This window comes from Mercenaria mercenaria, chromosome 6 (genome assembly GCF_021730395.1).
Source record: "Mercenaria mercenaria strain notata chromosome 6, MADL_Memer_1, whole genome shotgun sequence".
NCBI lineage: Eukaryota > Metazoa > Mollusca > Bivalvia > Venerida > Veneridae > Mercenaria > Mercenaria mercenaria.
Genome location: NC_069366.1, coordinates 26,585,308 through 26,610,379, shown reverse-complemented (window position 1 = coordinate 26,610,379; position 25,072 = coordinate 26,585,308). Strand labels below are relative to the sequence as shown.

Sequence of the window (25,072 nt, the reverse complement as noted above, 5' to 3'; positions counted from 1 at the left end):
AAATGACCTGACATCTTTTTTTGAAGTATTTATTAAGGGAGGAAGTTGATTTTTAAGTCAGTCTCCGAAAAGATGAAATTAGAGTCATTTCTGACGTTAGAATTCCCTCGTGATTTTATGTTTGTTTCTATATCCATGAGAATTCCTCCTTTAGGGAAGAAATCTCCTTGAGTTTTAAGATATCACATTATTTTCTTTTTAATAATTGATACATGCCTTTATTGTTAATTCTCAATGTCACTTTAAAGATGAAATATGGGCATTAAGTTTCAGTTAAACAGGTTCTTGATTTTCAGCTATTCTTTACTAATTTGTAAAAGGAGGCAAAAAAAACTGGGTGGCCACTAAAAACAATTTCATGGGAAAAAACAAAAGTTTTGTATAGTAAAAGATAGCAGATCTAAAGTAGATATTTTCAGAATTATTCTAAATGACCCATAAAATTATGTAGTAAATCAGTTGAAAAGCTGACAAATTTCATAGAAGCAAGATTATGTGATACATATTTTCTGGTTTTAATTTCCTGATAAATTTTATATGCTATTTTAAAATCAGATGTTAAATTGATGCCAGAATTCAGTGTAAATTAAGAAGTTAAAAAAAAAACAATTTAAAGGATGTTTTCTGTATAACAGACTTGTTACTACATAAATTCCACCCTGGGCAGTGACTTCGAGGTGGAGAACTGATTACAGCATAAACTCCACCCTGGGTACTTCAGGGTGGAGTAATAAGAAAGAGAAACAATTAAGGTTGCCTTTTGAATGATTTAAGTCAAAGGAAGTAAATTTTGATAAAATATTTAATGATATTATTTATGTGAGTATTTGTAATAAAAAAATGTTTGTTGTTGGATTTAACGTCACACCAAAACAATTATGGGTCATTATGGTGACTTTCCAGCTTTGATGGTGGAGGAAGACCCCAAGTGCCCCTCCATGCATTATTCATCATGAGCGGGCACCTGGGTAGAACCACCGACCTACTTGTAATAAAAGGTATTATGTGCTTGCTCTATATAAGATATATATTTCTTAGTTAAACAGAAACAATTTTCTATGTTGATTTTCTCCAAATGGAGAAAAATAGTATAAGGCTTGAAGCATTATAAGGTATTTTATAAAATGGTTCTGTTGCATAACACAGCTGCTTTTTTTGTCGGGTCATTTTAGTATCATTGTTTTGAAGTTTTGACCCGAAGCTCTGTATACTTAAAAGTATCCTTGATAGAGGGTTTAATGATAATGAAAAGAGAAAGTTTTCATATCTATCCACAAGTGTTATTATCAGCATATTTTAAATATTACATGACTCACGATTACAAAGATAAAAGGTGCAAAATTTTCTTGTGAAATGTTTGATAAAATAATGTTGATGTTTAGGATGTTTACACAAGAAAAGAACCATCCTCCCCAAACTGAGCAATTAATAATGATAATCCATATAATTATTTGGGTGGTCCTTACGATACTTTGAAATTGCAATTCCGCCATCTATTCCGCTAAATAGCAGAATATCTAGGAAAAATATCTTTGTAGAATGGGTTACATATGTTCAAAATTTTGATAAATATCTTACTGCGGAAGAAGACAGATAAATTATGAATTGAAATTTAGTTTGAGTGTTTTTCACTGACGCATTAAAAATTTCCGTCTCGGATAGAGCTTGTTAGCGGCTGCGCAGATTTTTGTTTCTGATTGAGGTCGATGAAACACATGATAGATAAATCTGACAAGATTGTTATGAAAAAGATGCAGCTTTATATGATTTAATGGAAGCAAATTTTTCTCCGATAAGAATCGGAAAAGTTTTGAGATTTTTTTCTTTTTATGTCTCGATGACTCATGCAGCATTTAATTTTAGTATGCATGCAGATGACCTTCTTCTTTCACTCTACCATTCTGAGTTGTAGACTCTACTAATGTAATTATTTGTCATTTTAAAATAATATTCCATGACTAAAGTTATTAAATCATCTGACGGGCCAAACTCAAACTAAGTTGAATAAAACACGGCTCTAAGGTGTATGTGGAAATTAATAATAGATTCAATAAATATATAATGATAAAACGTCTGCTGCTGTATAAAGCCTTTATAATACTGCATGTCATATATGCTATTTTGATATAGTGTACGCAAAGAGTAATATAGTTTGCACAAACGGTGGTCGTTAAATTACTTAGAAGTTCCAAGCCTCTATAGAATCATAGTATTATGTAATCAAAAGTTCCAAGTCCATGTGAAAAAATTGGCTGTAAAGTTCAAATGCCTGTGGGATAATTTGCAGCATGTCAGAAACCTGGAAATTTTGATAAAAACTGTCTTAGTATTCCATGCCTGTTATAGATTGTCTGTCAAGTATTCAGTAATATCACCATGGAAGGCATTTCATTGAGAAACTTAGGACACCCAGCAGAGAAAACCATTTAAACTGGTGTTAAAAACTAATATAACAATTTGTCATAAGTGTGATCTTCACAGCTAGATCACAGGCAGATATGGTGCAGGGTTAGAGATTATTTTACTTGGGGTTATAGATTATTTTTCTTTTGAGTGGAACCAGTCTGCCAAAATTTTTCAGAACAAGTCTGGCAAATCTCAAAATACAGATTATCACAAAATTTTCTATCTATAATCATATTCAAGTATCAGATTTTAGAATATTTATCATAATAATCTGCCTGGCTGCTAACACTTTACATGGATGATAGTTACTCGGTTTCTGTTGCTGCTGATCAATTTTAAGGCCAGCCAGTACTGAGAATAGACAATTGAAATGATAAGAGATGATAAAAACACTTTTTCTGCAGATTTTCTGTCATTTCTCTACCATGTGATATATTTACAAGACTATATTAATATCTTGCTTATCTGATTTATTTGGTGTGTTCCAAGTTCCTGTTAATACAAGAGATAATGGCAGCTTATTAATAAGTATATCATAACCCCGTCTGGCAGTGGAATTTATCCCTGAAGTTTACCAAGTTCATTGCAGATACAGAATTAAGTTATTTTCAACAGGTTTTTAAAACATTGTTTTGTATCTTTAGAATTTTAATGAAATCTTCTTCTAGTTGACCAATAATCTTTTATTCTAATATGCTTGTTCTTGTTAAAAAACACTTATGCTAAAATGACGTCACGTTAACGTGCGATGACTTCAATGTTTTTATTGTGTCACCAAGAAAGAGCGCTACTTTATTTTATATACTGTTTTATATTAAGGGCATATTAGAATGGAAATAATGTATAGCAAAATGATAATAATGCCTAAATTAATACACTCAAAATTGGTTATATGTCGCCAGAATCATTCACTCGGGCTTAGTAACGTCCTTGTGAAATTATTCCACAGACATATAACCTCCACCTAGCCCTCAGCATTGCCCAAACGACACACATCGAGTACTATTAAGATAAAATGCTTTTGATAAATGCAGATAAAATATACAAAATCATAAACCAACACTAAAACACATGAATAGCTTTTAAAGAAACCTTGTGAAACATTCTTTGGTCTGGGATTCTATGTTTCATTTTCTTATTCGAGACGGAATGAATTGAAATATTGCAATTTTTATGAGATATGATATTTCCATTTGATATGAATATGATGATAACCGTCGAGAAGGTCAATTGTGGCATCACGAGATCGTACTAATAGTTTAACAAAGACGCCTTTATTTTGTCTCAGCGGTCGCTACTGACGACTTTTGATCGTGGAAAAATGAAAATGCATTTCAATGAAATGACACAAAATATTTGCTTTAGTCATTAGAAATGAATAAAAAAGTCAGGATATATAATTATAAATAATCATGCAATAGGGATATTATGAATACTGTCATTATTTAGTGATATCTTTTATCTTTGATATCTAAAACCAACAAACCATATATATAAAGCATGCAATGTCAAATATTGTTAATTTTTCTTGCCAAAAATTTGATGAATTGTATTTTAGTAAAAAGGATGAAAAGTCAATCTGAAAAAAAAGCTGTCTGAAGAATTATTTTAAAAAGATGAAATGCCTGACTAAAGCTTTGAAGAGTTAAGAAATTAAAGAATCTTATGATCTTAAAAAAGGGAGGTAATTTATAAGACAATAAAGGGAGGTAATTTATTAATTAGGAATACATTCTTACATTTGAGACATTGGAGCAGTTAATTTTAAGGTATCTGAAACAATAAAGGGAGAAATTTTCTATCATTTTCATATAATTTCATAGGAAAGAGATAATGGTCTTCTGTGAGATAGCTAGCTGTCTAATGAATTAATTTTCTCTAGGATCCATTCTGTTGGTGATTGCTTTTGAAAATTGATTTTCCTTAAAGATTTACAATCAACAGTTAAAATACATTTATAACTTATCATAAACAGACATCAGAAGGAACTTTTATATCATAAAATGAGATGTTATCTTAACTGAATGTTACAATAACCCCATCAGTTATATAACTTGTTCCTTTCATATCTGTAAACAACTAAACACAGTTTAAAAGTATAAAATCATTTAAAGAACAGAGCAAAATACAGGGATTAAAGACATTTTCAATGTGATTAGTTAAATCTGTGGTGCCATTTTTTGATAAAGATAACAACATCACAAGTTTCATATCTTTTTGAAAATTTACAAATTCTCTTTCACCTTACTTTGATTGCCATGTAATTTACGCTGTTTAGGTGAATTTCTGCCTTGGATGTCTTTACCGTTTAGTATATATTGTAATTAAAATGATATCAGCATCTAAAATCCAAAATTAGATTTTTTCTGATAGAGCGAATACAAAAAGATAAAATATGATGTAAAAGCCAAGATGTTATAAGGGAACAATTGTTCCGTAACAAGGGTTTATTTGTTTGTGAGTTGGATTAAAAGCATTTTTGAGGTAGCACGAAATTATAATTGTAGTATAGTGTTGCAGTATCAATGAAGCATTTTCAAAATGGCATAGCTAATTGTGTGCGTTTAGCAAAAAAACGTCAAAAATTGCAAATTGTAGCGGATGCAAACAGATCTATTTAATATTCAGTATCGCTATTTAGTGCCAACTGCATATAATGGCAGTTTACATTTTGAAGTACTGTAATTTTTCTCGAAATTTATGCAGATCAGGCTCTTGAATTTGTGCGTTTAATCCCTTCAGTTCCCGTTCTTTCGTCTGACACCAATAAAATATGTCTCTTCAAAATTGACAATGATATTTTTTCCCACAAATTTGAAAATTTAACAAATCTTTCGGAGGACATTAACAAAAGGTGGGTAAAAAGATAAAGTTTCTACGCCTTCTAAATTAGCTGTGTGAAACGATTCCAAGGGGCGTAACTTAAAGGTATTTATCACTAAGAGGGACAATGGGTAGAAAATAATATATCGGAAAAGTTATGATAATGATACCCCCCTCTCTAAGTGTCTCCGAATGTTTTTGAAATTTAATAACATGAGCTTATTAATGCCACATTGTGTATCAGAATCTGAAAGGTTTGACTGGTCCTAAAATAATGATGGGAAAAAAAGGTTTTGATCGAATGAAACAGTGATACAGTCCAAACCAAGCCAGCAAGGTGTCTAATTAAGATAGATACTTTTTTTTCGGAAAAAAAAAGCTGATGTGAAAATTGTAGATTTTCAAAACTGATTAGGGTTAAAGTTTTGATTAAGACATTTTACTGCTTGTTAAGAAAATTATCTTTCACATTTTTGATAAATCATGGGTTTCGTTCATGACAGTCACACAGTAGTATAATACTTTATCCACTAAAATATATTAGATGTTAAAAAAATATTATTTGTATGTCAAAATTCAGAAATTTTGTTGAAGATGTCCAGTTTTTGAGAATGGGATACTGACGTAATTCCATAAAAGAATCTGATGATATTAAATATATATCCAACTAAATCATATCAGACTTTGCTTGTATTCAGTTTAAATGTTTAAGAATGTTTTTCATCACTGTTAATGTGAAAATATATGTTTATGATACAATTATAAGTAAGTGGGACATGTTAAATATGCATTAAAATCAGTTCAGCTACATTACAAATGCAAGATGAAAGCGCTGTTAAACAACTCTACAGTTATGACAAAAATTAATTTAAAATATGTTTCAAATTATTTTTTAACTTGATGCACAGTCACTTGGCCATCATAACTACTAAGCAATGGCAATGAAACTTATAGGACTTTTGGCTTAAAAATCTTTACAGGTTTTGTTACATTGTAAGTGTTTCGATGCCGGCCCAGTTTGCTCAGTAGGCAGAGCTCACTGTGAGTTTCCAGTCTGAAGGTTGTAGGTTTGAATCATGAATGTGTTTTATTTTCGTCTTTTGATGACTGATTTAAAGCCGCTAAAGTCGTTTATCCTCCGTTGATGAGGGGAAGTTTTCTGCTTCTTGTGGAGAACAGCTGATTAATACGGGCCATGAATCAAAGTTTGATGGTTAGACCAACTGACCACCAACTATAACTGGGAAATACTGTTGCAAAAATGGTGTTGCAATGTAATGTTTTACAACACACTATGTTCTCAGGGGCATATGGTTTTTGAAATTCCTGTCAAAATTGGAAAAATATGAAGCGAGATAAGCTTGGAAATGGGCCGTATAATCAATGGCCATTTTGTGTCTATGTTGTAATTTTCTAATTATCAAAATTTCTAAATTTAAGTACTATTCATGGGAGTATTCATGTTGTAAAGATAATGAAATGAGCCGTGCCATGACAAAACCAACATAGTGGGTGTGCGACCAGCATGGATCCAGACCAGCCTGCACATCCCCGCAGTCTGGTCAGGCTCCATGCTGTTCGCTTTTAAAGCCTATTGGAATTGGAGAAACTGTTAGCGAACAGCATGGATCCTGACCAGACTGCGCTGATGCGCAGGCTAGTCTGGATCCTTGCTGGTCACATACCCACTATGTTGGTTTTCCCATGGCACGGCTCAAATGTTCACTTAATTTAAAGGGGTATTAATCTTTGCAAGGATGTGCTTGTTTTATTACGCAGATGATTTTCTTTTTCTCTTCTCTTTCTTTTTTCTGCTTGTGAAATATGCCAGAAAAAAATGAAGATCTTACTGGGTTTGTTGTTGATATATATTTTTTTCTGCATGTTTGACCCTTCTTTAAATCCCAGTCTGTCAGTCGACAATGGCTGGAGTATTTTTGGCGGAATGCTGAAAACGTGTTACGTTTCAGCTATTGCCAGGAACTTTTAATACACTAGTTAGATTTATTTCTCTGCCTGTATGACCCTTTTAATCTCAGTCTGTGATGGTCTTGGATGGCACAGGGCATTTTTGGCAGAATATTTAAAACACATTACATTTTCGGCCATTGCCATGAACTTAATACACTGCTTTGCTGATCAGATTTCTCATGCCAGTTGCTACGATATTTTAAATTTGCCGAAAATCCACAAGACTTTACCCAGATTTTTAAGGCCCATAATGTGGAGCCATATTGTAGGATATGGGTTTAAAACACCAGTTTGCCTATATTGGGAATGGCACGAATTTTATAGTTGGTTATCTTTGAAAGCTTGAGTAATGTGTTGCATAATCCCTTGATAAAGTAGAAAAAAATATAATTTCAGTATTCATTCCAAATGAATGCATACAAATGGCAATGAATATTCTATTTTTCATAGATAACAAAATAAATCCCCCATCATTATTCATGGGCTTAGTGTTTTGGCAGGTCATTATTAAACATTATAATCCGGGCTCCCATTGGTTCCCGACAAAACTTTTCTGATACTATTTATTTTGCAAAATTAGAGATTATAACTTTTCTTTTTAATTTATCCAAAACGGGACATAAATTTATACCTGGTTTCCGAGGGAATCATAAAGGAAATTACTGATGCGGTTAAAGAGTAACAAATTATTGACAGCGATCGTTTTATGCGCGTTTAATACTTGAAGTATATCTGACAAAACCGCTACAAATTTAAACCTCGGCTTTTGAATCGGGTAACCCTGATAGAGGCGCTTGTGTACAAGGTCTCGATGATAAAATCTAAACAGTTTGGTACTTAAGTCTTCACTTACCAATTAATGTGCTTAGGCTTTGGCAAATTAATTATTTTGTTCGTTTCACGTGTAAATAAAAACGCTGACTTCATTTGGTTCTTTATAGACCAGTTACTTATGAAACCAAATACAGAAAGATATTGTAGTGTGACATTCATGAGAGATGGTTGTAAGTTGGTACCTGTCAAAAACTGAAATCGTGTATTTTGTGTATCATGATATATAATTTCTTCTTTTTCTATAATTAGAATAATATTGAACATCATTATTTTTTTTGGTATTTTGAGATTGAAATTTTAGAAAAAAAATTGTACTCAGTTTGAACTTTGGGCAGAATGAACAATACTTTAACCTTTAGCCTGCTGGCGGCAAGTGATTTTGCCTTAAATTGCGACCAGTGCAGATCAAGATCAGCCTGCACATCCGTGCTGTCTGATCATGGTCTGCACTGTTTGCTATTCAGTCAGTAAATTTTTAGTAAACACCCCTTCAAATAATAAATGGTACTGCCCAAATTGGAAGATGGACCAGTCCATTATAGAAATTTAGCATGGTAAGGGTTAAAGAGCTTGGTTACAGTCTGCTGACATTGTGTTGCAGTCACTTTCACAACTGTGCATGTTGAATTACAACATGAAAGCTAAGGCTTGAAGACCTTGTTGGAAGCTCGTATTGGTGTGTTCTTCTAATTGCATTATCATTTTCAGACAACAATAATTACCTGATGTATGCGTGTGTGAAATGGTTCGTTGAGATATTGTGCATAAGGACAACAAGCCTGTTTTAATCTGTTTCCTTTTTGTCAATTTTATTCTAAATGGACTGGAAAATCATTTAAAATTTCAAGGAACATTAGTCGTGACTGCTACATGATTTGATTTGTATTCAGCACTATAAATAAATTGTGAAATTCCATTTAAGCGAAAGAAAATCACCAAAAAATAGCACATCCTTGCTTTTCATAAGGAACAAGATGGTTATCTGTTCACCTTAAGGTTGTTGAAAACTTATCCTTGAAATTTGATACAGTGCAATATTCCTGAACTATTCATAAATTTGTTCATGAACTGTTCATGAATAGTATGAATTGTTAAAGGACAGTTCTTAAATTAATATGTTTGTCCGTTTTGTACTTTAAGAATTATTCATGATTTGTTCACATATTAGTTCATGAACTGTTCACAGATTAGTTCATGAATGGTTAAAGAACAGTTCTTGAACAAGTTCTTGTCAGATATGAACAGATGTATGCACTTGCCTGTTTTACTTGAATTAGGTCATGAACTAAGTTCAGGTTAAGAATAGTTCTAAACATTTGGACAATTTCACTTTATTCATGAACTATTCATAAGTTCATAAACTGTTCATGAATAGTTATGTCCTGATATTTTCAGGAAGGTAGATGGCAGGAAACTAATTTAGATTTATAATAATTTGAATGGAAATTGATCTAAATGTAATAAATTAGGTAATACCGTTAGGGATATTTTCATTTTAATACTGTTGTCCAATATAAAGAGGTTATAAAAGGGGTTTCTCTGCAATATATAAAGTGTTTGAAAAGGTTTTTTCTTCAATATTAAGTGTTTTAGTGGTGATTGATACCAAGTGTTGAAAAATTTTGACATAGTTGTACAAATACCTTAACCATTTTTTGACAGACAGAAATTCATTTATTCAGTCATATTTGAAAATCATTTTAAATGAAGACATACAAATACCAATGTGCATGTCGTATTTTATTTTCAATTCTTTCGGAATTTAAATTATTATTTTGCTATTAAGTGCTCTTGAGAAAAAATGGAAACAATAAAAGGTAATAATATATATAATTTATATCTAAAAATTATGCATTTCATCATGTTGAATTAGGATGCAGTAAAAGTTTTTTACCCTAAATAATGTATAAAATAGATTAATTATAACATTTAAAGATTATTCAGTTTGAAATTTTGAAAAAATATATCAATCACAGAGATTTAGGACTGTTCCTTAATTCTCTGGCAGTTATTCTACTTGATTTTCTTTTTGAAATTTCTTATATATTATCGTAAAATGTATAATAGTCTCAGAACAACTGCAATATTTTAAATACTGTTTTACACCTTTCTAACATGTTTTGTCCTCTGGCTTTCTTCAGTGAAAAAAAATAATGTTATTTCGTCATTTCATTAATTATCATAGTATTTATACAGAAGGTAGACCGTGTCTTGCCTGGTAACAGCACCAGGAAAACACACAAAACTTACAATTTCAATCCTAGACTATGACGTTGGTCTGCCTGATGACTTGACAGTTTTATTTCAAAAATTTATGTCTTAAGTCGTGAATCGTCGTTCGCTTGGCATTCATGCTTGGAAATTGTCTGTTACTTGTGGAGAACAGGATTAGCATTTAAACTAACAGAATTCGGGAACACTAAAATAAAGGTTAAATGACCACTGTTAATAACTTAAATACCGGTAGTGCTCTGGCTTTGATTTGAAACATGAGAACTTGAAATGCTACAATCGTAGACACTGCGTGGTCATGTTAAACTCCTGGTCTGGGCTGTTAAATTCATTTTAGTTATTTATCTTAAATTCTACTGTTTTATAATGAATGAGGAAACTTGCCCATAATAATAGCTTATGCTGTGCAGTCCAGAGTATAAACATCTTGAAGGAAACAACTTTTTGCAGATGCAAGACGATTTTAGTACCGAGCTGAAGAGAAATGAGTTATTTAGTCATATAATACGACAAAACAGCAAACCGCAAGATGGTGATTGTTGAAAATAACTTTTTAATTGACGCACATTTTCCTTTAAAACATTATTAATTTTTGCCACATTTCTTACATTCAACAATATTAATTTCATATGTATTTTTATCAAAGTAGAAATTATTGGGAAGGAATCAGGAAATCTAATATACCAAGATCTTAATGAGCTGTCACTTACCATTTATATTTCCATAAATTTCATATAAAATAAATATACCAGGGTATCAGATAAAATATTAAGGTATAAAATTTGACAAGTAAACAAAACATCTGGGATACAAATTTAGCTGCACCTGGTTAATTATATATATGGAACTTTGTTTACTTTGGAAAAAGGTATTTCAAATTAATTTAATGTGAATTATGAAATTTGAGTTCGCTAAGATTTTATTTACAACTATTTGAATATTTGTTAAATTTTTACAAAGGGTTGTGGGATGTCAAAAGTTCAGTTTATGACGGGTTGTATTGTAACCTTGTCCGGTTCTTTTGAACGAGTCAGCTTCATTGGTGATGTCATAGGTCGGGCAAATATTTGACATGGGCAAGATCATTTCAAGCCCACACGCACAGGGAGAGTTGCTCCATCTTGCCCTATCTGTATTCCAACAATTACTAATAGCCGCCCCAAAGTGCAACCCCTGACCCTTTCAATATCCGGGACAATCCAAGCTGAACTGTCTCTATTGAAAGCTCACACCTTGATTGTCCGCGTTGTAACGGAACAAATTGACTTAAAACGATTATGAAAAGGACATTTGCATTTTAATTATCCAGATACAATTACGGGCGAAGGATGGGTCAGTTTTTGATTGCAGTAATAGCCGATATTGACGATTTGAAATATTTCTGAACTGAATCGTTCGCAAAAGTTGGCCGGATAAATTGATGGTCACAGGCTTATGCGTTCAATATTGACCTAACTAAAGATTGCAGTGGTCAGAGTGTTTTTATGCACTTAAAATCAATACTTTAATTGGTATTTTTTTGAAGATTTATGATATTTTATTGCAAATTTTGTCATAGTTTAAAGTGATCTGATTCTTGTGGAATGCAGCATTTGTTCTCATATGTGATCATTTTACAGTAAAATTTACCCAGACCAATATATGACCTTCGGACTCACCACATGAAACCTGGTCAACGGAAATGATTTATTTCTCAGTTCAGATCTATTTCAGACTGAAAACTTGGTTTTTAAAAACACATTTTACATGTATTTTGTTAAGTCAGTTCATAGTTACTGAAGTCCTTTTTAATGTGACGTCTTTGTCTCGGAGGGTGGCTTTATGTAAGAAAATTGCTCATTGGAGGGTTAAAACATTATATCAAATCTCAAAGGTAAAGTTAAATTACCCAATGCTTTGTGAAGATGCTAGGTATTTTGTATCAAGCCAAAGGCCATATATTAATAAAAAGGATCAAGAAAAAATGTACAAGTCTCATCACCTGTTAATTCAATTTTGAGGCAGATGCGCTGTTTTAAGTGACAAGTTATAATTGTCATATTTATTAAGACGAAGGTTTTTAATATAAGCGCGCCCCATGTTGTAGTGTAATAACACTTTAAAGAAAGACTTTTGAACGGGGGCATGAATCACACCACCGCAAAACATAACGTGTTTAAAATGCATGGTTTAGACCACCTTTGAGGTGAAGTTTAGCAGATCAAACGCATTATGGTATAACTAAACCAGAAAATAAATAAATAAAAAGCAAAGACATAAGAGTTATAATCAGCACAGTTACCTGAAAAGTTTTTTTTAATAATTATATTAATTGAAAAATATATGATTGGACAAAAAAAGGCTAAATGTAATTTATGTTGGTTTCTCGAGGTGCATGAAAATTTTCAGTTGAAAGTGGAAATTTCTTGATGATACATGTCTAGACACTTGGTCTTAAGGTAGTTGCCCCCATATTGACAATTGGGAAATTACATAATTCTCTGTATATATTTCGACGTCCTGTGGCTTCTTCTTAAGCCATGTGCATGGCTGAAGGATGTCCAGTCCGTTTAATGAATTAATCGCAGGGAAATTGCTGTTTGCTCTATATTAAGACACTAAATTTCCTTATAAGGGATCTGTTTAGGTTAAAAAAAGTTTTAAAAAGTCTGTCCTGTCAGACAAAGAGTGACAGTTTGTGTTAAGACAATTTTAATAAGACTAGATAAACCCGCATGTGAGGAAAATTTATGTACAGGTACTACAAAGGGTAGAAAATATTTTGTGAGTTGTAAGGGTAGTTTAACTGGGGTCCAATTTTGATGTTCCGTCTCAAATTACCCGTGCAAATCATTTTGTCCTAAGATGATTATAGTTTTAGGAAGTGATAATAAAGAAGTAAATGACAATGATTTAAGACCTAACTTCATAATAATTGTAAGCGAGACAGCCAACAGGTGGCCCCGACTATCTGTTCAAGGTGTCACATTATAAAAGCGAAGGATAAATTTTAATCAAATTTGGACATATATTTTAAGATGAGTAAAGATCCAAATATGCCGCTTTGAATGGATAGGGCTGTAAGAGAATGCAAATTTTCATTGACAGATCTAGCATTAGCGAGAGATGCAAAAGCAGACGCAGATATTTTATTGAAATATTATCCTATTTTAAGGAATGCAATTGAAGTTTACGATGAATTACAATAGAATCGCTCTGTCTAATTATGTGTCAATTTTAAATCATTTCGTTAAAGTTACGTAAAAGGATAATGAACATACTAAAAGCCCGCTTCGTTACCGATTTACTGGTACTGAATTGGAGAGATCCCGTACTCTTAAACAAGGCCAAGAATATCAGGAACTTCTTAAATGCTTACTGCAGCTGGACGCTGTAGATGCCAATCTCTTGCCCCGTCACTGGCAAAGATTTTCGTCCTGTAGAAAATCAAAAGATATTCTCGTCCTGTAGACATGTTAACGGAGATCCTCGTACTGCAGACACGTTAACGGAGATCCTCGTACTGCAGACACATTAACGGAGATCATCGTACTGCAGACATGTTAACAGAGATCCTCGTACTGCAGACATGTTAATGGAGATCCTCGTACTGTAGACAACAGAGATCCTCGTACTGCAGACATGTTAACGGAGATCCTCGTACTGCAGACATGTTAACAGAGATCCTCGAACTGCAGACATGTTAACAGAGATCCTCATCCTGTAGACATGTTAATGGAGATCCTCTTTCTGTAGACATGTTCTCGTTCTGTAGACCTGTAAATTGAGATTATCATCCTGTAGACATGTTAAAGGAGTTGTCGTTATTAACTGATAATTATTTATCTATAAAATTATTAATTACGGAATGAATGAAGAGATTGTATCAATATCAGAAGCGTCTTTCAAGGGTTACAAATATAAATTTCAGTAATCCTTTACAATGTTTCTCAGTTAAAATCTGCCAGAAGTTTACTGTTTATGATATATATTTTTACTTTGCCGAGGCCTTGTGTATAAAAACTGATACTAATCCTTGCGGCTGGTACAGACGCTTGTCATATCAGAATTAATGCTAAAACTTTTGCCAAAAATTGAGACAAATTACCCAGGTCACAAAAATCATTTTATGGTTATAATTGAGCCGAGGGTATTTAGGGTTCTGAATGTATCTTTTTTTCAATGGATACAAAATAGTTTACATTCGATATCCTTTATTCTGTTGATGTATTGAAAATATTCGCAACAAATGATTCACTATCATTGTTACTGGACCTAAAACTTGACATCGCGGAATTTCAAGATAGATGGGGTATATTATTATTTGAGTTTTACATCGCAATTTAATATGGATTTTAATATCGTTTAAGTATTAGAGGTTGTTTTATATATAATTTTCTCCCGACACATTGGCACTAAAAATGAAATTTGACATGAATAATATGAAAATGATATTAATATTAGTAAGTCACGCAAAAAGATTGTTGCAACTTAAGTTACAATATAATTTTAATCGGTTAATCTGTAGTTTTAATGTCACGAATCATGTTTTTAATATAATTCATACACCATTTTATTGCATAATGAAGTATTAATATCAAAAGTGTCAGTATGATTTTATTACAAATTAATACATTTGTCAGTCGTTCTTAACAATTTGCAAAAATCCTGTGCTTAGTCATATAGGGTTATGTTGTTATTTTGTTGCTGGGTCATCAATTCATAAACTATCTCAGCCAGGTCGCTGTGATGGGCACATCCGTCTTAGGCCATTGCATATTCACACTTTTTAAAGACACCAACTGCTCATAATTGCTAGGGGCTGAGTGAAAATTGCTTGGGTTTTCCACCAAACGTAGCAAAAATAAGGAATGTGGCGGCAAACTACACGAATCTCTTGAATCATCTTGGATACTTGAGTGAGTTTGATTTTATAGTTTTCTAAGTACACAGAAAGTGAAGTTACTGTATGTGTTAATTTGTAGCTACAAATCTTTCCATAGTCAGCAATGTGGAAAGAAAATTAGGATAAATTAGTTTAAAATTTATGTTTAAAGGTGGTCAATCATTGAAATAATGTTAATTGTATGTAGATAAAGGGAGGTAATAATTATTTTCAAAAGTTGTTTTTTTTCTGCTAAAATGCTGTAATATTGTGTATTATCTTTGATACATGTATATTTTATTAAAAATGTTATTTTTTTCAAGGAGTATCATTTCTTATGCAGAATAATAATGTTTATTATTTTAATTTTTAGGTTAAAAAATTCTGGTTTGAAAAAGGTCAGCTGTTAAATTATATTCAGTCGTATCTTAACACAATTACCAAGTTCTGAGTGAATATGAAAAAATGGCTTTATTATCAGTAACAAAACTATGGCATAAACAAAAATCCAGCTGACCACCATTAACCCTTATCATGCAGGACACGCTTGGTTCTGCCTTTGCAACCAGTGTAGATCATGATCAGCCTGCACATTTGTGCAGTCTGATCATGATCTGGACTGTTCGCTATTCAGTCAGTATCTTTTTTGGTAGCAACCGTTTTAACAGTTAACGGTACTGTCCAAAAATTGAATGATGGACAAGTCCATTATAGAAATTTAGCAGGGTAAGGGTTAAAAACATTTATCTATAGAAGAGCACTATGATATACATATTTAAAAATAATATTCATCTATCACCAGTATCCATTTACATAGTTATGACATGTTGCAATTAAATCTGTATTAAGTGATTTTACGCTGTCAGAGTAAGTCATAAAAATTGAAACCACCTCATAAAATGATTACTGTTTCAGTTTTGGGATGGTATTCATATCCAACATGTCAAAACATTGAAAAATATAAAATACATTCCATGCCATAGGATACATCCCTATGAATATGAATTTTTCTGTTTATGAATAATTTGTATCGAGGACAAAATTTAGTAAACGGGTTATTTGATAGAAGACATGGCTGTATAACGGAAAAAAGATGTAGATTTTAATGTGATAATGTATTGATATTCCATTAAAAGGAACTGTGTATTTATAGTGGCATGCAGTAGTACTTTCATGCAGTATATGCACTGCTTCGTAATGATGGACAGGAAACACATATCATTGTAATTGGCCTTACAGGGAATATTATGAGTGACATATTATAAGAATATTTTTTTTTATCACTGATGTTTTATGAAAAATGTAATTTTATTGTTGACATTTTATAACCTGGGGTACCATCTCTTCCCCCCCACCCACCTCATACTCAACAGCATTCATTAATGATTCAATTTTGTGTGAAAGGAAGTCTTTGATACGTTTATTTCATTTTCGTGTCTTGATGTGTGGTAATCTATGTAAGAAGCTGAATGCTGAGGCAATTTTAATATCATACTTAATAAAATTTATTGCCTTGTCAAAAATTTTCAGGAGATTTATTCTAAATAAAAATGCATATAAAATATAATTTTATGTTCCTATGAAAAAGAATGATCCATAAATTAACAAATGGATTATATCTGCCTCAAAGATTAGTTTGATGTGGATGGATAAAAGGTGATACCATTGAATTACTCAGCAATCTTAGTTTTGTGCAAAAAAAAGGGCCAAGGCAAAAAATGTTTGGTTGTATGCGATTGAGAGTTTGTTTGTTTTGTTGGGTTTAATGTCATACCAACACAATCATAGGTCATATGGCAACTTTCCTGCTTTTGGTGGTAGGTGCTGCTCAGTGTATTATTTCATCACGGGCAGGCACTTGGGTAGAACCAACGACCCTCCGTAAGCCAGCTGGATGGCTTCCACCCATGAAGAATTCAACGCCCCGAGTGAGGCTCGAACCCACATTGGTGAGGGGCAAGTGATTCGAAGTCAGTGACCTTAACCACTCGGCCACAGAGGCCCCAACAAGCAAGTAATTAAGTATAAATGATATTAATGCATGTGTGGCATAGAGACCCATCTTAAGGCACATACACCAGTATAAGTCAAAAAAAAACCTTATGGCTGATATGTACTGTATAGTCAGATTGTCACATGTATAGAATACTCTTAATGCCATCAAGGCTTGGCCTTTGTAAACATTAAAGTCTTTCTTGCTGTTCGTATTGTCATTAACTAAGCATAATGATGATTCATTCTCAGTGGTTGCACAAGTTTTGTTGGGTTATATGTAAATGGGGTAAGGTATGGTGAAAATGTGGAACATGAGTGTGTAGAAACATATGAGCCGTGCCATGAGAAAACCAACATAGTGGCTTTGTGACCCACCAGACTGCGTGGATGCGCAGGCTGGTCTGGATCCATGCTGTTCACTAACCGTTTCTCTAATTGTAATAGGCTTTGAAAGCGAACAGCATGGATCCTGACCAGACTGCGCAGATGTTGGTTTTCCCATGGCACGGCTCATATTATCATTTTGGTTTAGAAGTTGAAATTACTAAGGTTCGTAATTTTGAGAAGTTGCAGTCCGACCAATAGATTATTTTATCCAGCCTAACAAGAAGTATTTTTATTTGTTTGAAATGATATTATATATTAATATACGATCATGCAGAAGAAAATTAGGGGCAATATTTATGAGACTGTCGACTATTTCTTCATCCCATAACTGCTTTGATGTGAATATATTTTACCTTAATTGAGACATCATTTTCTTGTTCAATTTTCAAACAGTTCAATTTTCTACAATTAGTTACCTTATAAAAATATTGCATGATTGAAGGAGTCGTCATGTTATTAATTTTGATTTAGTGCCTTATAATTTATGAAGATTTCATACCATCCCAGTTAAAATATTTTCACATTTTGTATAATTTTTTATGCCCCCGAAGGGAGGCATATAGTTTTTGAACCGTCTGTCAGTCTGTCGGTCTGTCAGTCTGTCCGCAATTTTTGTGTCCGATCCATATCTTTGTCATCGATGGATGGATTTTCAAATAATTTGGCATGAACGTGTACCACAGTAAGACGACATGCTGCGCAAGACCCAGGTCCATAGCTCAATGCTGCGCAAGACCCAGGTCCATAGCTCAAAGGTCAAGGTCACACTTAGACGTTAAAGGTCATTTTTCATGATAGTTGGGTGTGTCCGGTCCATATATTTGTCATCCATGGATGGATTTTCAAATAACTTGGCATGAATGTGTACCACAGTAAGACGACGTGTCGCGCGCAAACCCAGGTCCGTAGCTCAAAGGTCAAGGTCACACTTAGACGTTAAAGTTCATTTTTCATGATAGTTGGGCTTGTCCGGTCCATATCTTTGTCATTCATGCATGGATTTTAAAATTATTGGGCATGAATGTGTACCACAGTAAGATGACGTGTTGTGCGCAAGACCCAGGTCTGTAGCTCAAAGGTCAAGGTCACACTTAGACGTTAAAGGTCATACTTCATGATAGTGCATTGATGGGCGTGTCCGGTCCATATCTTTGTCATTCATGCATGGATTTTGAAATAACTACGCATGAATGTGTGGCACAGTAAGACGACGTGTCGCGCGCAAGACCCAGGTCCGTAGGTCAAAGGTCCTAAACTCTAACATCGGCCATAACTATTCATTCAAAGTGCCATTGAGGGCATGTGTCATCCTATGGAGACAGCTGTTGTTTGTGTACATAATTTATTTCTGTGAAGATTTTACCAAAATTATGTTAACATATTTAAGTTGGATGTGTAGGAAACACAAGTTAAATAACAATGATCTTTTACTGCTGAATACAATCTAATAATGCTGTTTTACTACTGGCAATATGTAACAACTATCTTTTACTGCTGAATACAGTCTAATAATGCTGTTTTACTACTGGCAATATGTAACAACTATCTTTTACTGCTGAATACAGTCTAATAATGCTGTTTTACTACTGGCAATATGTAACAACTATCTTTTACTGCTGAATACAGTCTAATAATGCTGTTTTACTACTGGCAATATGGTAACAATGATCTTTACTGCTGAATACATTATATTAATGCTGTTTTACTACTGGCAATATGTAACAACTATCTTTTACTGCTGAATACAATCTAATAATGCTGTTTTACTACTGGCAATATGGTAACAATGATCTTTACTGCTGAATACAATATATTAATGCTGTTTTACTAATGGCAATATGTAACAATGATCTTTTACTGCGAAATACAATGTAATAATGCTGTTTTACTACTGGCAATATGGTAACAATGATCTTTACTGCTGAATACAATATATTAATGCTGTTTTACTAATGGCAATATGTAACAATGATCTTTTACTGCGAAATACAATGTAATAATGCTGTTTTACTACTGGCAGTATGGTAACAATGATCTGAATTACATCACAAATACTGAAACTTCTGATTAATATGAATTTTTAACCCCAATATCATTAATATAAATATTAAACTTAGACAATGGCAACATTGTGAGAGAGATCAAGTAAAAACATGAGCGAATATTCTCTTTCATATTTTCAACTGTAGCCTTGGGACATTTCAGTTTGGGGAATAAATTTTTCAAGATATGAAAGATTATGAAATATTAACTAGGCTGACACGTGTATATCTCTATAATCAGACCCTGATAAAATCTGTAAGAAAGTTTGATATTAATTTTTAATTTGCCAATGAAATTATAGGTAATGTATTTTGGGAACTTTGATTGGGCGAAAAATGCTGATATACTGGGTATAATTACAGCTTATGAATTTAATTAGCGAAAGGATAGCAAGTGCATATGTTTTTTTTTTTGTTGGAACATTTTAGAGGTACTTAACCTCAGTGTTACAAATGAGAAATAAAAACCTCAGGATTATTCTAGGTAAATAAGTATTTTGTATTTCAAAGTTTTTTCTTAATTGATATATTTGTTTATTGAACTTGTTTTTCTTTGTAATTAAATAAATTGTCATCTTTTCATTTTGATTAAATTGCATGATTATTTAATTATTTTTTTCCATATTTATGGATGCTCAGGGTTGTTGTAATATTTTATAAAATTATTTGATTTTTACAGGATTTTTAAGTTTTATAACGGCTTTTTGTATCTAAGGGTAACTATTTAACAGAATTAGAATTTAGGAAATTGCCAGATGACTAAGTTATTCAGATGACTAATAACAAAATATGATCCAAATATAATATCAGATATTTTCTTAAAGATTTTATCAGTATCTGATTACTCATATCTACAAGTGTCAGGTTAATTAATATTTTGTAATCATTCTTGATCTTGTTTTTAAAAAAAAAGAGAGAAAAAATGCATTGCATCTATAGAGGTATTTGTTAAAATTTTATTTTATCACATCCGTGCAGTCTGATCAAGATCTGCACTGTTTGCCATTCGGCCAGTATCTTTTTGGTAAGCACCCCTTTTAACAGTCTTAATGGTACTGTCCAAATTGAAAGATGGACAAGTTCATTATTGGAATTTAGCAGGGTAAGGGTTAGGGCTGACTTGCATGTTTGCCTATTCTTTCATTTTATCATTCTTTTTCTGAATAAAGAAGAAAATAAGAAATGGCATGAAATATTCAGCATATACATTAATATAGTCTGAATGAACACATTAACACAAAAGGTAGGATAGGATGAAGGTCAAAACAGGTATGGACAGTTGCTATCGTTTTGCGACATTTTTTCGGTGCCTTTGTTTAGGGTGCCGATCACCATGATGACAGATTAATAGATGATGATGAGGGGTTGTGCCATAACAAACGTAATTATGGCCCAAAATTATTGTTAATAAAGTGGCAAGTTTTAATTTCCAATAGGGCTGATGTTTCTTAGACAAAGGACTAAATCAAATCAAGTGACGTAAGGATGTTGTAATTATAAGAAAATTGAAGCAATTGTGTTGGAGCGGGGAGCTAACGGCTATAAATTTTTCGAATTATGGCAGCACTTGTCAGTAATGCTAGGTTTTCTTTTTCTATCGAATGTCACAAATTAACATTAATGTGAACTTTGTGACATTTTCGAAAATGATGCTTGTCATTTTTTTCATCTTTATAAAGCCGAGGGCTCCCGAGATGGGAATCTCTACAACACGCGATAAATCCCTCCTAGCATTGTCTGTTTAAAGAAATTTAAGGAATAAGATTTGAATATTAGAGATCATAACCAGGAGATTTGATCTGGGATTATGAGCTATCTCTAGGGGCATGCACTGTCACACATTTATAAAGTTGACAAATTATCAATGGGCGAAGGTGTCAATTTGATTAGGGAGCCTGGAAAAATATTAATGCAGTTAGAGAGAGCTATGAAAACAGTTTGGAATATTTCATTTCAGTACACTTGAGGCTTTTACTGAGGTCTGAACTTTTCAGAGACAAATTTTTCTTTGCTTTGAAGAGAGGAAATTCAGTATTTTGACGACGGACAAATCAGAATAATGAGTTTCATAAGACATTTAAATTTGTAATTTTAACATTTCAAGTTTATCAAGCAAAGCTGTAATTATTTTTAGCTGTGTTCTATAAATAAAGAAGATTTGATGCTGTTCTGAAAAACATGACTGTCGGCCAGTTGATAAGTAGCAAGTTCAGTCTCCAGGCACAACCAGTTTTCTTTGTTAGGCCTTGGAAATGAACAGTATGTCTGATATCATTTGAGCCGTGCCATGTGAAAACCAACATAGTGGGTTTGCGACCAGCATGGATCCAGACCAGCCTGCACAGTCTGTTCAGGGTCCATGCTGTTTGCTAACAGTCTCTAATTGCAATAGACTTTGAAAGCGAACCCACTATGTTGGTTTTCTCATGGCGCGGCTCAATTTTGAACTCATCCTCTGATTCATGTGGGGAAGTTGTCAGTTACTGATGGAGTGGAGCAAGTACTGGTACCCAATCCTAAGAGCCTCCATGGCTGAGTGATTGTGGTCAGGGACTTCTAATCACTTTTCCTTTACCATTGTGGCTTCAAGCCCTGTAAGGAAGGTCAGTGGTTCTTCCTTAACATAAAGCCCAGAGGGGAACTTCAGGTCCTCTGTATTGGTATAACTTGAAACAAAAACAATGTATGGAAGGAAGCTTAAACCATAATGTATAGTTGTAAAACTTCATCAAAATATAGCTACTTATTGATGATCATGTACATTAACAGGTTTATTTTATTAAGATGTTAATATAAAGCAAGTCTTGCCAGATGTTATCAAATATATTATATGATATGAAATTTCTGTATTATCTGTGCAGTTATTTATTAACAACATTGAAATATGAGCCTTTATCTTTGCTTTGGAATTGCTGTGCATGAATTTCTAACATGTTTTGTAGTTGAGTTATTAAGTGTCGGTTATCAAAGCATAATAACTTCTAATAAATTTGAACTCAATAGCTTGAGTAGAAGTAAGACTTATTATCACAGATTTAATGTCATATTTCTTTACAAATCCTTCTCATGATGGACTCCAATTATTTATTTGACGGATGCTCATATTTACAGCAAACGGGGATTGTATTTCTTTGATTACTTCTGGGTCAAGGGACTTCTTTACGCATGTCCCGAGGGGCACATGTTTTCACAACCTTCATTATTCAGGCCTTAACCCTTGACAATTATTTCCGCAAAAGCTCATTGATATCGGCTATTGATAGTTACTCTTTCATTTAGTAAAATGTTGAGTTTGATTAAACTTCGTATTCCTGCTCACTTGCTCTTTGACCATATCATCGGCCATCTAATCGGCACAATTACGTTTTTATATTGATATGCCACGATAATTTGGATTGATGGAAAAAAGATGGATGCATTGCTGAATGTTGTAATCAAAACTTCCTTTGTGTTTAGCGATAGGATCGGCACATGATTGCCTGACGTCTTCACAATGCAGCACTAGAAATGATGAATTCTGCATCTTTATTTACATTTTGAATTGTTTTATCCACTTGTGACTTGGAACAAAAAAAAGCATCAGAGAATTTTAGACCTGGATCATTTTGAATACGTATTGCTCTTTATTTGGGACTGCAAAGAACATTTCCATATAAATGCTCTGCATTTGATAGAACAATATTTAAAAGTTTCATTTTTTTAAGAGACAGATTTGTTTTTAGCAAGCTGTATTTATTTAAGATATTAGAATTTGGCATTATATTAAACTTTCCTTGTCATGTAATGAAATCTTAATGGAAGTTCAATAATTTTGAAACCTATTTGGTATACATGGTTGTCAAATTGTGTTCTTTCTGTATTACAGGGGATGTCACAGAGGAAAAGACTCTCCATACCAGTAATATAGACACTCACGTCTGCACTAAATGCCAGACAGAATTCGTGGATATAAATGAACTTCTTTCTCATAAGAAAGACTGTATGAATCCAGTCATGTTGTTGCTTAAAGACAGTAATGAGAAAACTGAGAACCAGACTGATATGTGTAACATGAATGGTTTCACAACACAAGTATCTGATGACCCAGATGCAGTGAATGGGGAGAATGGTTCACCAGAACTTGAAGCAAATCCTGCAGTAAACTTTGACAATTTCCAGACTGGTCATGATGAAGTTGATGCTGGTGCAGAGGAAGATGGCTTTGAAAATCAGTCAAATTTTGATGAAATAGAAGATGATTATGACAAGTCTCTAGATGATATTGAAGATGAGGAAACTGATTTTGATGACATGAAAGAGAATGAACTTGGTGAAAAAACAAAAACTAGTATAACACCAACTCAGCTGTCTGCCTACATGCAGCAATTACAAAGTTTGATACCTGGTATGAATTCCAATTCCAGTTCTAATGTCATGTTAGAGCCAATGGAAGCCACAAAAGCAGCAGTGGCACAATTTGCTGAAAATAATCCAGAAGAGGAGAAAGATGTAGGCAAACTTCATGCAACTCTGTATAACTTGCAGCAGCAACAGATCATGCAGCTTCAGTTGATACACCAACTACAACAACAGTTGGTAGCAGGTGGGTTACAGAATGGTCAACAGCTTCATACAGCTCTGATGAACAGCCAGCTTGGGGCTAGCTTTCCTGGGTTTAATTTGCCAGGACTTTCTGGCTTACCAAAACCAGATCCATCTTCGAAAGCATCTTCTCAGCGAGAATCTCCTTCACCAAAGTCGGAAGTTCTTTCTACAAGTGAAAAGGTAAAGGAAGAACTGTCAAGAGCGACTTCACCCACTCAGTCGGAGCAACAGTCACCAGAACCTTCTTCGACAACAATGTCAGCATCGGCAGCAGTTGGGTCAACACCAGAACCTCAAAGTTCCAGTTTTACATCACCAACCTCACTCCTGATGTCAGCTGCTAGCAAAGCAGGGCAGGTTTCCACGGCAAATAGTTCACCAAGTTCGTCTGGTATCCTTGACTACAGCGGAACAGGATCAAAAGGTTAGTCAATGTTGGTTATGTGTTTTGAGTACCTGTGACTAGGTTTTGTTTAATTAGCTTGAAAGGTATTGGAACAACAAAATGTAACAGTGCACTTAATGAAATGCAAACCAGTAACATACATTTGAAAAATAAAAACCATTAAGAATTTTCTTATAAATCTCAAAGATGGCAACAGTTTCTAGAAACACTTCAGTGTGTTCAGGAAGGACTTCAATGTGTTCAGGAAGGAGGCCAGTTCTGTATTCTTGCCCTTTAGTTTGAAAAGTTATTTTGGGACCATATATATATACAGAAAAACTCTTTAACATCAATGTGTTAACATCAGTTTTCCTTTCTTCGCTGTTATATATAAATGGATTCTCTAAAACTAAGATGGTGGGATCTGCTGTATTTAGTAAATAACTACTGCGTGCAATGATATCATGAACTTCCCTAATTATTTTGAAAAAGCAACAAAAAAAATATTTTTTTTTAAAGCAGACAGACTCATTCTACCTGAGACACCTA

The 25,072-nt window shown here is 33.3% G+C and overlaps 1 protein-coding gene across 3 annotated transcripts in view; it reads left to right on the top strand.

Annotated features, from left to right (window-relative positions):
* The window catches only part of LOC123549345 (sal-like protein 1), a 95,929-nt gene that overhangs the window by 23,019 nt on the left and 47,838 nt on the right, over nucleotides 1–25,072 (top strand). For all 3 annotated transcript variants that reach the window (XM_045337366.2, XM_045337364.2, XM_045337367.2), the window contains exon 3: nucleotides 23,420–24,562. In XM_045337366.2, coding sequence (XP_045193301.2) covers nucleotides 23,420–24,562 — 1,143 coding nt within the window. The remainder of the gene's footprint in view (nucleotides 1–23,419; nucleotides 24,563–25,072) is intronic.